We start from the raw sequence: 18,274 nt of genomic DNA, 5'->3' as shown, positions 1-18,274 counted from the left end.
AAAAGTTAAAAATTGTATGGAATAATTTTCTTTCCCTTTTTTATTTCTCTTAGATTAAGAAATTAAAGTCGTTACTTCAATCAGTGCTTCCTTGTTAATTTATTTATCAAGATTATAATTTTTTTATTTAAACATTAATATTTTATTAAAAATAAAATATAAATATAAGAAGTATTATAACTCATTACATTTAAAAAGAATTAACAATACATGTTAAAGAATTATTAATTCAATTTATATATATAATAAGCTTCCTAAATATTATATTATAAATCACTTCTAAGAACAAAACTTTATTAAAAGTTATATTTAATTTTATATTCTATTAAAATTTATTAAGTAATGTAAATATAAAAGTTTAATATTTAGTGTCAATAAACATTATTTATTTTAATTACATTCAACAAATTTAAAATTAAATAGTTACTTTATTTAACTTCAAACAAACATGCAAATTGTAATTCTTATTCACTAGGATTGAGTTTGGTCCACTTGAGGTTTCTCTTATTAAAATGTGTAATTCTTTACGTTCAAGCTGACGTGTAATTAATATATTTAAGTCAAATGAGATTAAATTTAAATAGTGAGTCGAAATAAAATAAAATAAAATACTAGCATGTCTCGTTTAGTTAATTGCATAAAGTAGTTTGAAAAATAGCAGTAGCATATCTGTAGCATGGTGCCCAACTTCTTTTCCTTTTATTATGTTTATTCTTTTATATTCAAATTACCCTCACATGACGAGGGTGCTATAAACAAATGATCATTAGCCGTGGACTTTAGTTGTTATGAATCATCATTCTCCCGTTTGGTTTCACCTTTCACTTAAAAGTACCCTATATATATGTATATTAAGAAAATTCCAAATTTAAGTAAAATTTATTTTGAATTATTAAATATAATTAAAATATGTATTTAAATTAATCTCCGTCAAAAACTTCATATTAAATTTTTAAATATTTGCATAAAACCGACATGGATCTCCAGCAGTCAAAAAAGTGAATGTAGAATGTACGGTCCATTTTAAACTAAAAATAAAATTAAAAGCTTAATAAAAAATCGGCATTAAATAATATTAAGAGTTACCGACATAAGATTTTAATCTTGATTAAAAAGAAAGAAAAATCTAAAATATTGCTGATATTTGTTTCTAAAAGCTTTCCATAGTCTACTGTTCCCATTCCCAGTTTCTGAATTCAAGTTATTAGGATTTGTGTGCTCAGGTTTAGGCTCAGTCTAAGCATGTCAGAGAAGGTTGATTTTTGTTTTGGCGTGTAGAGAAAATAGTCAAATAGAGTTGCAGTTTTCACATGCTATGTTTGGACCAGTACCCATTTCACCGACATATGCATTATGGGCCGTTCCCAAGATTTTCACAGGCCTAAGTTTGAACATAAATCAGGCCCAATATATATTCTCTTGTAAGAAGTAAAGTTTTTTCCCCCCCTCCCCCCATCTCCTCACAACTCCACTGGTTTATGATATGTTTTTTAAAACTTTTCAAAAGTACAAAAAATATTGATATTTTGATATTAACTTGTAATAAAAAAACAATTAGTAATATTGTAAGTTATGCCGTATTCTGGTTATGGGTAGAAAAAATATCACGTTAAACTTATTTATTGAATAAATTTGGCTAATATTTAATTTAAAAGTTGGTTTTAAATAATTAAAGATATTATAAGTTAGAAAATTAATTAATTTAAATAAATTACCATCATTATATTAATTTTTATTATAATAATTTATTGTGATAATTTCATTCTTATTTTAAAGGCATAGGCAGAGGGTTGTTATCGTATTAGCCTTTGATATATTAATTTATTTCGAGATAAATTTGTTAGATTATTTTTAAAAAAATCTATAAAGTATGAATTAAGTTAAATTTATGAAAAGGTCACTTCTAGCCATAAATAAAACGTGTGTAAAGTAAATAAAATCAAGTTTGGTCATTAAATTAAAAACAATAGGTAAAAATTATTCAAAGTTTTAATAATATATTTTTTAAAAAAATTATTTTTAATCAAATTTTATATTATAAATAAGAATTTACTATTTAAAAATAAATAAATAACCATATAATACGAGTCCCCAAAAGGAAAGATAAACTCAAAAGAAAACAAGGAACCAAAAGGCCAAAGCTATATTTCGAAGTTGATTTTTGCCACCATTATTCTACACGTCACCATTAGTAATCACTGATAAAGTTAAGGGGATACCAGTATCTTTATTTGTTGAACTAATAAAAAAAGATCACGTGTAGATTTATACAGCGTCAAATATGATCAAACCTTTAATGTTGCTCGCGATCTTTCGTAGTGGAAAAAGTCTGAAGAGTGTATATTTGAATTCACCTTAAAAAATCAAATAAACAGAAATCTAACTTATTAAGTATAGCTAGTTATATTAAAATAAAAATAGTTTATCACCAGTTAAATGTAAAATTAAAAGCATGATGTTGAGATAAATAGGAGCCTGACACGTGCTGCCTTCAGACATAGTTGTGGCTTCATTTTCGAACCAATATAGATCTCGTTGTTTTGTTGACAGCCTCCGACGACCAAGGAACAAGGTTATTTTTGGATTCAGATATTTATCATTTTTTAATTTGAATTTTTTTAAATTTCTACGGGAATTCAACATTCAATTTTTTTTCTTTATTTAAGCGATTTTAGATTCAATTAAATGAATTTTAAAATAATTATTTAAACAATTATAATTATCATTCAAACAAATTATGAATAACTCTAACGAATATATAAATTACCTAAACACAATACACTGGCATAATTAAATTTTGCTTAAGTGAATTATACTTCAAATAAGCAAATTTATTGTTTTAATGAGTGTTAATAACATGAAAAAATGAGACAAAAAACAAACTTTTATATCATAAGTTTTGATTTAAGCAAGGGCATATTTATTTAAATAAAATACTAATCATTTAAGTTAAAATTGAACAAAAAACAAATTTTATCATACCGAGAAAGTTACTTAAGCAGGCCACAATTTGTTTAAGCAAATTTTATTTTACTTAAATGAGATTAAAATAATTTAAGTAAAATATTGATAGAGTAGGGTTCTCTAAATAAAGTATTTAGCTTAAGTAAATTTTGAAATTGCTTAAAAAAATTATGTAGAAAAATCTATAAATTTTGCAAATATTAAGAATTGAAATTCAATTTGTTTTTTAGCTTCTATTTCAAGATTTTGGACGTTTCAATGCCAATAACTCAAGCAATTGAAATTTGTGAATGTTTCAACGCTAGTTTTGAGTGTTCCAATGTTGGCAATTATTGCAAAAATATTGAGTAAAGGTTAAAATGCGTCCCAACATCCATTTTGGCTTCTTAACCACCAACATGACTCAAAATTATATGGAAAGATATCTGATTTAGGATTCTTCTCTACTTTTCTCTCATTTCTTTTTTTAATTCATAGATATTTACAAGATTTCTGTGTCTCTTCAAATTTCGATGTCATTTCTCCATTTCTTTTATGTCAATTTTGATATAAAACATAAAACATGTTGATTGAATTGTTTTATGTTTCATTCTATGCCATTTGTTGAACTTAGTAACAATTCTCATGAGAATATCTTTCCCTACTCTCTTAAAATGATTGGTGTACTTATCGTGTTTTCTTAACCAAACAAAGTATAACATCAATGTTTCAATATAAGTAATAAAAGGCTTAAGTCTACGAATAATAATCTTTGTGATTAGTTTAAAAATCATATTACATAGACTTACAGGCTTGAAATCTTTAAAATGGCTAGGGTTATCAATATTTGCCATAAAAATAATTAACATCTCCGTAATGTTAGGATCAAAGTAGTCATAAAGAAAAGTGTGATCAATCAAATTTCATACATCATCACCAATAACATTCCATAAAATGTTCAAAAAATTTACCTAAAAATCATTAGGATAAAAAGATTTATAAGGCTTTGTATAATTAAAAATTAAGTGAAGAATAGGTAGTAGCAAAAAATAATAAGAACTAAGGTCAAAGCAAATCTCTTATTATTTGCAAGAACTGTTTTAGAAGAAAGATAAGGCATCTTCCTTACGCATAAGATTAGTACACAAAATTTTATTATGAATATAACATCACTAGTTTTATTTTTTTATTCTAATAACAACTTGATCATGATAAAAAGAAGTATTTCTATTACTATGTTTAACCCTTTTTTTCCTTAATTTTTAAAATTAATGAACCTCCACTTGATTCAGAATCTTCTAGTACTTATGTTGAAATTTAATTTGCATGTCCACAGAGAATGGGATATAGAAAATTATAATACTCTTTGAATGCCTTGAAGAAGCTTCTCAATTTCAAAAATACTTTTGTTGAATTCTATATATTCCTCTAGAATAAAAGTTATTATGTTATTAGAATACTTACACCAACTTTGGGACACAATGTTAGAGTAATTAACATAAGACAGCTAAGTAACTTTAAATCTAAATAATTTATTCTCTCTAGGAGAGAGAAAGTTACTATAACAAAGTAATTAAACTATAGATTAAATATGAATTAAAATTTTAATAGTAGGTTCAGGAAGTAAAAGTCTCCATTGAACATCACCAATGCCCTTGTTTAATTTCTTTGCCAAGTAAAAGTATTACCCTTAGAGTTTGTGATACATTTACTATCATTAAGCATAACTTACATAATTAATAATCAATATAATAATTTAAATAACGTACACATAACAAAATTTTATTTAGAAATAACTATTATGTTATGTCCTAATAAGAGTTAATCATATTCATTTATTTAATCATGCTAAAAATACAAAATTTTTAAAGTTGTTTCAAACTTTAAATAAATAACATGGTTGTGCATAAGTTAAATCTTTGTGTGAAAGTAATTATACAAGATAAAACATGATCAAAACATACATGTATAATATATGTATAAATAACAGTGATATACACAATCCATAATTATATAATCCCCTCAATAAAATCAATCAAATATATGCAATGATATATAAAAGAAAATAGTAAGTACAAAAGAACCAAGAATAACCTATATAAATCATCCTACCTAGCCCAAATATACCAAAGAATAAACCTATGTTCTCCAAAATAAAATATATAGAGTCACTGTTAGAGTTGAGAATATGTAGACATGTACAAAAAAAATAAAAAATTGGCACTCAAAGTTAGTATCAGTTCTATCTATAGTCCTTAAAATCTAAAAGAGTTGTCTTTTGCACCATCTGATGGATCTTTCTTAGAGCTGGTATATGTGATGACTCAACTTCATTGTTAGTCATCACTTAATCAACTTCCTAAGAAATCTCCATTAATGTGCATGAATGTTGAGACTCTAGGAATGTAAGTGGCGATGATGATCTTCTTATGAATCCAAACAGCACTATAGTATATTAATGAAGTGAATGATAGTAGTGGTATGTTTGGCCTTTGATCCAGATGAAGCATGATGATGTACACCATACCTTGGAAGGTAGTAATGTGAAAATTCTCATCATATTGCTAATTGTCCTTAAGTGTAAATCTAACATTCACTCAAAATAGAACTAGAATGCTTATCATTACTAACTATTGTCACCATTAGAACATACATGTTCAAAAACAAAGACAGAAGGGGTGAGCACAAATGTTCATACTCATACAAGTTGAAGAAGGTAATAGACAACTAATATATCATCTAAATCACTGAATTCATAAATAGAATAAGTCAATACAATAATCACTGAGAATGCATATATACAAGTTTATTATGGATGATTATTTATTCTAATCTCATTTACCAATGTATTGCATGGAAGGTCTATTCCTTAATGTGATCACATTGGCGTTCCAATTCATAGGGAGCGATTGAGAGTCTATCATTCATCTTAAGTTACAAAACACTTTTATTCATTCCTAAAAAGCTCACATGACCTCAACATTATGAATGAGCCTCTAACAATCACGACAATATGGGATTGAGAAGTTTCAAGTTTGATTTGTATACATCCCAGCATCAGAGAGCCAACTTGACCCTTAGGATTCTTACACCTAACAAATCCCTAAGCCAACCTCAGGTCTTAGTCCTCAAGTATCTCATAGTGTACTTTAACTATGACTCTTATGCTACATGCATATGATGTATGTCTCATGTCTCATCTATTTAAAAATAACTATTATGTCGTATCCCAATAATAGTTAATTATATTCATTTATTTAATCATGCTAAAAATATAAAATGTTTAAAATTGTTTCAAACTTCAAATAAATAACATGTTCATAAGTTAAATCTTTTTCCAAAAGTAATTACACAAGATATAGCATGTTATAACATTAACCAATTCATTTTAACTACCAATAAATTACAATTTATCATGCCATAATAGATTAATATTTTAACATTAATAAAATTAAATGCAGTCTATCATAACCATTTAACCAAGTCATCTTCCTAAGGCTCTTCACATCGTACATTATCACAATTTATTATTTTCAATCTAACAACATATAGAAATTTAAGGAAAATTATGACATATTACAATTTCATAGACTTGTTAAGTATAACAAACTTTGTCCCTTATCTAAAGAGTGAATTTAGTCTTAATTCATAAAGAATGTGAAGTTGTTGTTGTAACTCTAAAGTGTGTAAGAATCTTCCACCAGTGCTAAAAATCACAAAGAAGGCAAATAATTCAAAGTTTGGTGAGTCCAAACAAAATCATTTAAACCAACAACTGAGAATGAGAAATTATGATCAAAACTAGAATTCTACATGCTCACCATGTTCATGGTATGAATACGTATATTGAGGAAAGCTGAAAATTTTTTAATTCCTAAGTTCATGTTCAATAATAAAAATACAAAAGAAATCAAGAGATTAAAATTTTGTACAAAATTGGCCTTAGAGGCCAAACCTACTAGGTAGAAGGAGAAGTTAAAGGTACATTATTCATGTTCATACATCACTCCAAATGACAAAATACTGTTGGTGACATTTAGAAAAACTAAAAATTAACCAAGACTTCAGCATAATTTAAAAAACTAAAATGGGATGAAGGCAAATGCATGAAAGGAGGAAAACAAAAGGTGGAGAAGGCTTACCTAGAGAAAGTTCTTCACATTTGCAGATTTAGAGATAGGGAAATAAAGTTAATCGATAGTTATAAGCTAAAGTGTGGGAGAATGAAGGGTCAATATTAGATTATCAAATTTCATGCAATCTTGACCATCTAACCTTAAACTAAATTCATTTAAATATAATCTTACTAAAAATATATATAAATAAAGTAGAAAAGAATACAATTACATAGTCAATTGTCAAATTTTATAATTACAATAGTATAACTAGTGTGCGTTATTTTTAGTCAAAAATAAAAAATAAAATTGACTAATTTTACTTGAAAAAATGAGTAAAAATATATACTCTAAATAAGTCTGTTGCATTTATAAAAATTTTCTCACAAATCAAAATATTTGTTAATTAATTAGAATAAATAAGTGAAAAGTATTCATAGAATATATTTTTTCAGATTAGAAAAAATAAATGAATATATTTTCAAGGTTAGAAACTATTCTCCCACTTTTATTTAACTAATTTCTTAAAAGAATTTGAATTTTGCTTAAATATGATCATAAGAATCTTAAAAATTCAATTTTAGTAGTTATTAATATTTAAGTTAAATTATTTATTACAAGATTTTAAAATTCAATTTAATTTTAAAAATACAAAGTATTCAAAGAAAATAAAATAATTGACATAAATAACATGAAAAAAGGTGTTACAAAGTTGATATTAACAAATTACACTACTCCATAATTTTTGTAAAAAACTAAATTATATTAGAAATTAAAAAAAAATTATCCTATAAGATTAAATAACTTTTTGAAGTATCCAATGACTAACAAGATATGTTCAACCTAAATCAAAGGTCACATATACAATTCTAAGGTTTTTCCTTAATAAAAAAAATGGCTTTAGCATAAATTGTGCTTAAAACATTAACTTTGTTAGCTATACAAATTTTTAGAGTAACTATTAACATACACATACTTATCATACTATGAAATAAGTGAGATATTTGAGAAACAAGACATTATATCTCTTTAGTAGCTAAGAGCCTCCTTTGCGTCCATCTCTCTAGGTTCAATTTTATTCCAAAACATTTTGTTAGATTTAAATGGAATATGAGTTTTCATAAGAAAAATAATGGCATGCTTGTATTGTCTAGATAACACTAGAAGATATTTCCACCATCCAAAATTATAACACTAAATATTTCAAGTACAATCTATATTCATAAAAGGATAACTCTTTTTTTTTTCTTAAAATTTTGATGAACTCATCTGTACAAACATGGAAGGTAGATAATTAAATTTTTTTTACATCTTTTATTTATAAAAGGATTATTAATGTCCTTTTTTTCACTTTAACATTTAATTGAACTAACATTAACCACATGAATGCTTTGTAAAGGTGTTATATTCGCATAAAATTTTACATTATTAGTACTATCCTTAGTTGTAATAAGTCTCATAACAATATTATTTCCTTTATTATTGACAATTTTTTTTACCTAATCTTTTTTTATCATGCACATTTTTATTGTCAGTGTTACCTTTCTTCTTTTCTTTCTTACCAGTATGATTTTTCCTTTTACTCACGAGTCAATCCTTATGTAAACATAGGAAATCTTTCAAATTTATTTTCCCATGATTAGTGATTAATGAATGTAGTTGACCATCATTATTGCTAATTTATTTCCTATCATTAGCCCTTGATAAACTATGGTAAACTTTGTAGTATGCTCATTATTTTCTTCATTATCAATAAGAAAGGATTACACAACAACATTGAAAGGTTTGGTAGAATAATTTCTAATCATATGCTTATAACACCCATAAGAATAACATATAATATGTAAAGATTTATATTATACAATATAAGAATAGTCATTGATACTAATCACGTCAACAAGCTTGGATAAATCCACTTCCACACAAATATGTGTAAAATGACCCCCTTAATAATATTAAGAGTGTTACTATCAATTTTTTTTTTACTCTTGAATAATAAAAAAAGGACAAATAAAATACTTTCATCATAGAATACTATGTTAAGCCTTAAAAGTTTAATCCAACAGGAGTTTTTCTTTTTTCTTTTCCATTTTAACAATGGAAAAGCAAATTGGGGAGACTAAGTTTGAATAACTAAGTAATGATTATAAATCATCCATAGACCACCTTCCATTACTTTTAATTTGTCACACTCATAACCAAACTGAGTCATGTAGAAATTATTGTCTACATCAATGTTTTCAAAAGTTTCTTATATCTTCTATAACTTCACAAGTTTATCATGCAACAAAACATGCCCAATATATTTCTCAAACAATTTAACTACACATGTAAAACTACAAAACTTACTCAACTCTTGTAGCACTTCATTGCTTAAATGTACCATAAACTTTAACCTATTACCACTAATAAGATCTATTGTGGTAAAGTTCTATCCTAACAAGTCCACGTATTAATGTTGAGGAGACATTACGTGATTATCCATAAACTTGTCATAAATAAACACTTCATCCTTGCATTCATTAAAATTACTTGTCTAGTCTCAACTACCATATGATTTCTCACGTGACATTTAGAAATCTTAACAAAAAATAAATAAAAAATCAAGCCTTCTATATTTCTCTTTCCTTTTACATGTATTATTATTGATCTTCATTTAATATTATTAAATCTAATTTTGTTGTCAATGTTTACTTTTTTAGTTTTAAATAAATTTTTACCAACTCTATTTATTAAGAGCAAATAAAAAAATATAATAATTATTTTATATAAATTATAAAGTAGTTTATAAAAAAGAGTGTATATTATGACTCTAAAATAACTATTACCTTACTTTGTTTAGACTTTTTTTATTTAATGTTAAATTATACATTTAATCCTTATAATTAATGCTAATTTATAAATTAGATTTTATATTTAAAAAATTTATGTTTTAATTTATATACAAGTTCTTTATTATATTTTAGTCTTTATTATTTATATTTTAAACTCTTGAATTATTTATTTCTCTTGAAATCTTTTTCATGTTTATTTTTAATTTTACATATGTTTTTTTTTTCAAAGATCTACTTTCATTACAAATTAGCTCTTAATGACGCATCTCTTCCAAGATTTAAGCCTTTTATCATGACTGTTGCTCGTTGCATGCTTATTCGCTACTATTCAAATAACATTTCTACTGTGGTTTGAGCAGCAAATATTGTACCCCTTCGTGTACCCTTGAATCCACAAGTACCAGCAGAAGATCAAGAAATGGCCCGGCTACGTACATATATAACAGTCATAGTAGTATTGTTAAAACTAGCTTGAACATGAATAACTCTCTTTGATATTTTATGAGCATGCAATAAAAAATAAAACATATAAAACACTTATAATGAAAAATACTTATATTGATATTTTATTTACTTATCTAAAAGTAAGATAAAATGTAAAATTACAAAATTAAGTAAATTATTTTATTAATAAAAATTATATGTTATGAAAATAAAATTCAGTTATAGTAAATATTTTCTTAACTAGGTTTGATATTTTGTATTTTTTAAAAAATTATAATAGTTAAAATAAATATTTAATTTTTATATTTTAATATATTTTAAAATATTTTAATTCATATATGAATGTTTTGTTATGTTTTAGTATTTGCATTCTATTAGAATATAATTTTTTAAATATAAAGATTAATTCATAAATATGTGTTAACTTAATTATAAAAATAAAATATATACTTTAACATTTATTTAAATATTATATTTTAACTTAATTAAATAAATACTGTAGATGATAAATTATTTAAAAAAGTATGGTTATAAAAGATATAAACTTATATTTTTTAAATTTAAGAATTAAATAATATTTTAGTCTTAAAAATATCATGTCTTTAGTCTTTATAAAAATTTTATTTAGTTTTAACCTTTAAAAATATAAAAGAAAGTAGTTTTAGTCTATAATAACAAACTAAAATTAAATAAATTTTTTATAAAAATAAATTAGAAGGCATAATATTTTTAAAGAATAAAATATTACTTAAAGCATTAAATTTTTTTGGGGCGTAAATATAGACCCCCCTGCAGAGGAAGGTTGTAGAAATAGAGGCATAGTGAAAATACATTTCTATCCCTACAGTTTTACTAGATGACGATCGAGTCCTTAATATTATTGGCAAATAAAAAAGCACGAAAGTGAGAATAATAAATAAAGCAAAATTAAAAACATACTTTTTAATGTATTTTTACAATTAAAATATTTCTTTTATAAATTTATGACTTCAAAAATTATTTTAACCTTTTCGAAACAGATTAATTAAAAAAATATAAAAAAAGTATGCTGCTGAATCCGTAACTTTCAGCTGGCTTTATTTAGTCTTTTATCTTTATTTTTTTATCGAATTTAAATTATTTAAATTGCATATTAATTATTTAAATTACATATTACATGTAATATTATATGCTATTATTAGTTTACTTTTTCATGTACGTATATTCCAAAAATACTTTACACCTGAAAGTATTTTTAATTAGCTGTATTAAAAACATTTCTGTCTTCTAATCTTATTGGCTTGGCGATTTTATCTAAACAAAAAAATTAATAAAATACACGTGATAATTAATTTTAAAACTTAAGCGTCTTTTTCTTTCTTTCTTTCTTTTTTTCGCAAAGAGCATAGTAAATGGAGAAAGAAGAAGAGGCACTCTTGCTGGCTCCTCTTTTCTCGCGAATTTTCTTTCTCTGTCAAACTATTTTTCTCTCCCACTTCCAGATTTTCTCGCTATCCAAACACCCTTAGTCTTAAGCTCCCTTCAGCTACTCTGCTTCCGTTGAGATCTCTCTCTTTCTCACTGATGGCTTTTTCTTTTACGGCAAACGAGAACTCGTAAGATTCAGTTCTATCAAAGTTCAGATCATGTTCAAGTTTCTTTTTTGAATCTGTTTTTCACGTTCAAATGGTTTGATTGTGAAAATAGAATCACTGTCTTCACTTTAATTCGTTTGGTGTGCTGTATCGAAGAAAACAAAAAATCTCAGTTTCACTGTGTTGCTTTATTTTCGCTCACTTTTTGTTGGTGCTTCTTGTTTTGTAACTTATTTTTTGAGATGATGATCGTAGTTGAAGTAATGTAAATTTGAGTTGGTGTTCATTGCTTTTGTAGGAAAAAAAATGGAAGAACTTGCTAAGTACTAACTTTTTTTTTTTTTTTTGAGTTATTGTTCGAGAAAATGGGTTTTAGAGATATGATAAAATTCATCACTAGTTTGATCATGAAATTGTTTTCACGTCAATGGGCACTTGAGATCAGTTCATGCCTTATTGGCTCAATCGTTGTCTTTTTTTGACTCTTTCTTGGATTACATAATCTTAGACTTTTTCGTGCTGAAGTGGATTTGGTTGTTGTATCTCTCTTGCCATGCGCTGAAAAGACAAGGGTGCCCTTGGGAAAATAGTCTTGTTTTGAATGATGTTCTTCTGTTTTTTATGGGTGTTTTGAAATCTGAATTTTTTTTATGGTAAACATGTTCTGTTAAGTTGAGTGGATCGTTCACTGTTTGACTTCCTTGCTCCTGGGTTGATGAACAGGTTTGTGTTGTTTCTAATGTCCTTTAATATCCCTTGTATCTTTATTGTCTTATGTGACTGTTTTAAAATTGGAAAATGATTGTTTATCTTAGCCTTTCTCTTTTTATAGTTTAGAGGTTCTATTTGACGCATAATTACCTGCTTATAATTGGAAACTTCACGTGTTTATGCATTTTGAAGCTTGCTGATTTTTCTTTTTTGATTTCATATAATCAAGGTGTCTTTGAAGGTTAGTTTTAATGGGTTTGTGGTGTTTTTTCTCAGTTAAACCTGCTGCAAATGAAAGCATTTGGAGAAATTAAAGCCAGTGCTATCTCCAACTCTATTTCTTATTTTGTGAAGCGCATCTCAACCCTGAAGCTACATGATGAATCGCTTGACCATTGAGACTGAAGATTCATTTGCAAGTTTGCTTGAGCTTGCAGCTAATAACAATGTTGAAGGTTTCAAACGAATGATTGAGCGGGATCCTTCCTGTGTAGATGAGGTAGGACTATGGTACAGCCATCGGAAGGGATCAAGGCAGATGGTCAATGAGCTCAGAACACCATTGATGGTTGCTGCTACTTATGGCAGCATTGATGTTATTAAACTGATTCTTTCACTTTCGGGTTGTGATATTAATAAACCTTGTGGGCTCGACAAAAGCACTGCCCTTCATTGTGCAGCATCAGGCGGGGCTGAGAATGCTGTAGAGGTTGTTAAACTGCTTCTAGCAGCAGGGGCTGATCAAAATTCTGTGGATGGAAATGGTCATCATCCGATTGATGTCATTGTTGTTCCTCCTAAGCTTGCATCTTTGAAAAATAATCTTGAAGAACTTCTTCAAATTGATGATTCCATTGCGGTGTGTAATCTTAGGGTGACCACGGCTCCATCAAACACATATTCTCCACCTTTGTCTGCTTCACCAGAGAATGGGTCTCCTTCTGCACCAGATTTACTGTTGAAGTTAAAGCTAAATGATGGCCATGTTTCTTCTGCATCAGAGAAGAAAGAATATCCTGTTGATCCGTCCCTTCCTGACATCAAGAATAGCATATATTCAACTGATGAATTCCGAATGTATTCTTTCAAGGTTCGACCTTGTTCACGTGCTTATTCACATGATTGGACTGAATGTCCTTTTGTTCATCCAGGGGAGAATGCCCGGAGAAGGGATCCGAGAAAGTACCATTACAGCTGTGTCCCTTGTCCTGATTTTCGGAAGGGTGCTTGCAGACGAGGAGATATGTGTGAATATGCTCATGGAGTTTTTGAGTGCTGGCTGCATCCAGCACAATATCGGACTCGTCTTTGCAAGGATGGGACAAGTTGCTCCAGAAGAGTTTGCTTTTTTGCCCACACTGTTGAGGAACTTCGGCCATTATATGTTTCAACTGGTTCTGCTGTACCATCACCCCGCTCAAGCACATCTTCTGCTATGGATTTTGCTGCAGCCATGAGCATGTTGCCTGGCTCTCCTTCCTCAATGTCTGTCATGTCTCCTTCACCATTCACTCCACCTATGTCACCCTCTGCTAATGGCATGCAACACTCATCTGTTGCTTGGTCCCAACAAAATGTCCCAGCGTTGCATCTGCCAGGGAGTAGTCTTCATTCCAGTCGTCTGAGATCTTCCCTCAATGCCAGAGATATTCCTTTGGATGACTTTGACTTGTTGCCTGAATATGACGTTCAGCAACAACAGCTCCTTAATGAGTTATCTTACCTCTCTCAACAGTCTAATACTATCAACCGCTCTGGCCGCCTGACCCCTTCAAATCTTGATGATATATTCTCTTCTGAGAGTTCATCCCCTCGATTTTCTGATCCAGCATTGGCTTCAGCTGTTTATTCACCAACACATAAATCGGCTGTCCTTAACCAATTTCAGCAGCAGCAAAGCTTGCTGTCACCTGTGAGCACAAACTTCTCTTCTAAAAATGTTGACAATCCCTTATTGCAGGCCTCTTTTGGGGTTCAAACATCAGGAAGGATGTCTCCACGGAATGTAGAACCTCTTTCTCCAATGAGCTCTAGGATTTCTGTGCTGGCTCAACGTGAGAAGCAGCTACAATTTCGCAGCCTTAGCTCCAGGGAACTTGGCTCCAATTCTACTACTGTTGCTGCTGCTACTGGTTCTCCTATCAATTCTTGGTCAAAGTGGGGACCCTCCAATGGTACATTGGATTGGGCTGTCAATTCAGATCAATTAGGTAAGCTACGTAGATCATCGTCATTTGAGTTTGGGAATAATGAAGAGGAGCCTGATTTGTCATGGGTCCAGTCACTTGTTAAAGAATCTCCATCTGAGGTTAAGGAAAATTTGGCTGTCTCAAATGTTGAAGCAGCTGGATCCTCTGGTGAGGTTTCAAATACGCGTGCACAAATGGAGACTGTTGATCATGCTGTGTTAAGAGCGAGGCTTGAACAAATGAAGCTTGATCATCTTGTGGCTCAGCAAAATTAAAATAGGTCTTGCTGACCCGAGGTAGTCAACAAGAAAAGTTTCAGTAAATAAATATATAGTGCTTATTTGAAGTTTTGTTGGTGTTGATGGAAGAAGATTATAGTAACCATGAAAGGAAGTAGAAAGAGGAAATTCATTTTCAAACTTAGTGTTACAAGAGTAACATAGGAAAGTCAAGAAAACTACGGGGTAGTGTTTAGACAACTGCTCACAGTGTAGGGTTTTTTGGCTGCCAATATTTCAAGTCTTAGGTTCACATTCCTGTATTTTTTTCCTTCCATAATGAGTAAATGTTCTATCAAAATGAAGCTCTATTCTGAAGTTTAATCCCTCCTTTTCCTTTTCTTCCTTTCGTTTTTGGGTAGAAAAAGAAATTACGAGGGTCATTGGAGTTATAATTTACTTAAGACTCCCTATCGGTCCAGTTTTGGGGGTGAAAATACAAGATGCTAGATGATATTTCTCTACGTAATTTGGATAACATAATAGTGGATATGGTAGGGTGGGGGTAAATTAGAGATCTTGGAAGATTGTTACTTCCATGTGTAGCATTCAATTAAAGTTTGTTGCTGTATGATTCTAATTCCTTTCTTAATCCAACTTGATCCCGCCATTACAGTTCCTGATTGGCAATTAAATACTTTATGCCTTAACTGTTCTGAACTTCCAAATCCTATTTATGGGTTTGGTGCTGTAGAATACTAGAATATGCATAGATTTCAATTATATCAATATATTTTCATGGATTCTCCCCCTTTCTTTACATGATATGGAGATTTCAATTAATATTTATATATTTTCATTGTACCTTGAGTTCTTGATTGGTGCCTTTCGTGTCAATTACCACCTGGTTATTACAGCTGCTGCTTCTATCCATGTATTGAACCATCGCTTTGTAATAGCTGGATCTGGTTAGGCTTAAACATATAGTAGCCAAAAATCATTCCCATTTTTGTTAATCAGCATAAGATAAACGAGGTAAAGAATTTTAATAGTTTTGAAAAAGTTTATTTGCTTCACTAATTTCAGTATTGAACCGGACCAATGATCCAAAGATAGAAAATTGCTTTCTACACCATCTTTTTTAGAATTTATTTTTTAAAATATTTTTAAAAATTAAATTTCGGAAGATATGTTAAATCACTTTTAAAATTTAACTTTTCGAAGCTGTAAAATTATATTGAAAACTAAATTTTAGAAGTAAATTATAAATTTATTTTTGAAATTTAATATTTTAAATGCATTAAACAAACATTCCATAATTAAATTCCACTAGACAGAGATAGGGATGACAATGAGTAGGGGATGGGTAGGGTACTACAGTACCCATCCTCATACCTGTGTTTTAAAAAAATACCCGTACTCGGACCCATACCCGCGTGGGTATGAACATTAATCCCCGTACCCGTACCCTCTGAGTACCCGCATACCCGTCTTGTACCCATTACCCGTGCTTGTTTGAGAAAAAAATGTTTATAAAGAAAAATATGTTTATATAATTTCACATAAGTAGCATAATAATACAAAAATTCAATATGTAGTTGTCGAACAAGGTACAAATATAGATAAAAAACAAATATTCAAAGATCATAAATGTTAAATGTATCTTAATATAATAATTTTCTAGACTAAAATTCTTAGAAACAATAAGCAAAACTAAACACACAAGTTATTTGTCAGTGATAATCCTATCTTGTGTGAGATTTGATTGATTGGTAATGTCAGAACGACAACGAAATAGATCTGTACAATGGTTGTCCCTTCGTGTGGGATCACTTAGTAACCTCTTGTGACGGCATTAAAAACTAACTCTAATGAATAACATTTTATAGTTATTAAGTTTTAGTGAGACAGACATTGAGAATGTGAATAGAGTTAGAGTAGAGAAGTTCAATACTAACGATAGAAAGTTGATACATAAAATATTTTTTTTAACTTTTGAATTTGAAAGTGTAAGAAAAATAATAGATTTAATTAAAATAATAAATATAATATATATATATATATATATATATATATTAATACTAGTATTTTTTAACTCATATACTATACGAAAGTATTTTATCAAAAATATAAATTTTTAAAAAATTATTTTAGTGAATTAAATATTTATAATATATATAAATTTTAAAAAAATTTGAATAAAAGATAAATAGTTACAATAAAATTTTATAATAAAGAAATATACGTGTATATTAAAAAAAATTATACTTTTTTATCTTAAAAAAATTAACAAATAAAAATTAACAATAATTTTTTTATATTTATATCTTTTCAAAAACTTCTTTGAATGTGAATAAATAGTAAGAATAATATTATTTAGATTCAATAGATTATAGTTGTGCTTGTAATACATATGTTGCATAAAAAAATATTATTTTAAATTAAAATATAAAAATAAAATTTAAATATTATTAATAAATAATAAGTTTACGGTAATAGTAGGTGATTGTAAAATTTATAATATATTTATTATTTATCATTCACTTTATGATTTAATCATCAATATGATTTTATTAATAAAAATATTTGTGTAAAAAATATTTTATGTGTGTCATATATAAATAATATTTTAAAAAAAGTCAATCTCATATTAACTATGTAATAATTAAATTGTGTTAGCCTAATTAAATGATATAAAATAGTAAATAAATTTTTTTATTAAAAATATAAACCAAAATAAATTTTTTGGTTTACTTTATTATTAAATATATTTTTATATTAATCTTATATAACTTCACATAAGTAATATAATAATACAAAAATTCAATTCATAATTATAGAATAAAGTTTAAGCATATATATATATATGCGGGTATGGGGCGGGGTGGGTACTTAGATACTCATACTCGCACCCATCCTCATTAAAATTTACAGGTTTTTACCCACACCCATACCCGTACCCGTATAGCGGGTAAATACCCTACCAATTGTGGGTAAATTTTGCGGGTGCCCATCGGGTACTTTACCCATTGCCATCCCTAGACAGAGAGAAGGTCATGTAATTAATACAATAGAGTGGTGCTAAAAAGTAATAACTCCAAAGAAATCCATTGAAAAACAATAGACAAAATTGGGTTCAGTTTTGGTTCATAGATCAGATTGAGTTAAAATTAACTAAATCCAAAGTTAACCAGTTATATTGACAATAAAATAAAATAGAAAAATAATTCAATTTACGGGTTCAGA

The 18,274-nt window shown here is 28.0% G+C and overlaps 1 protein-coding gene across 1 annotated transcript; it reads left to right on the top strand.

Moving 5' to 3' along the window:
• The first annotated feature begins 11,720 nt into the window (after window positions 1-11,720).
• On the top strand, window positions 11,721-15,889 carry LOC113872345 (zinc finger CCCH domain-containing protein 30-like). Its single transcript, XM_027509836.1, has 2 exons — window positions 11,721-11,931; window positions 12,898-15,889. Exon 2 carries the CDS (start codon window positions 12,998-13,000, stop codon window positions 15,083-15,085), a length of 2,088 nt encoding a protein of 695 aa, XP_027365637.1. The 5' UTR covers window positions 11,721-11,931; window positions 12,898-12,997; the 3' UTR covers window positions 15,086-15,889.
• Window positions 15,890-18,274: the final 2,385 nt, after the last annotated feature.

This window comes from Abrus precatorius, unplaced genomic scaffold (assembly GCF_003935025.1).
Source record: "Abrus precatorius isolate BTA unplaced genomic scaffold, Abrus_2018 Scaffold7, whole genome shotgun sequence".
Classification (NCBI taxonomy): Eukaryota; Viridiplantae; Streptophyta; class Magnoliopsida; order Fabales; family Fabaceae; genus Abrus; species Abrus precatorius.
Note: the sequence above shows the minus strand (reverse complement) of the source record. Positions and strands in the feature narration are given on the sequence as shown.

Bases quoted from the DNA above. Each gene is read 5' to 3' on its own strand.
- LOC113872345 (XM_027509836.1), top strand. From the start codon at position 12,998: ATGATGAATCGCTTGACCATTGAGACTGAAGATTCATTTGCAAGTTTG.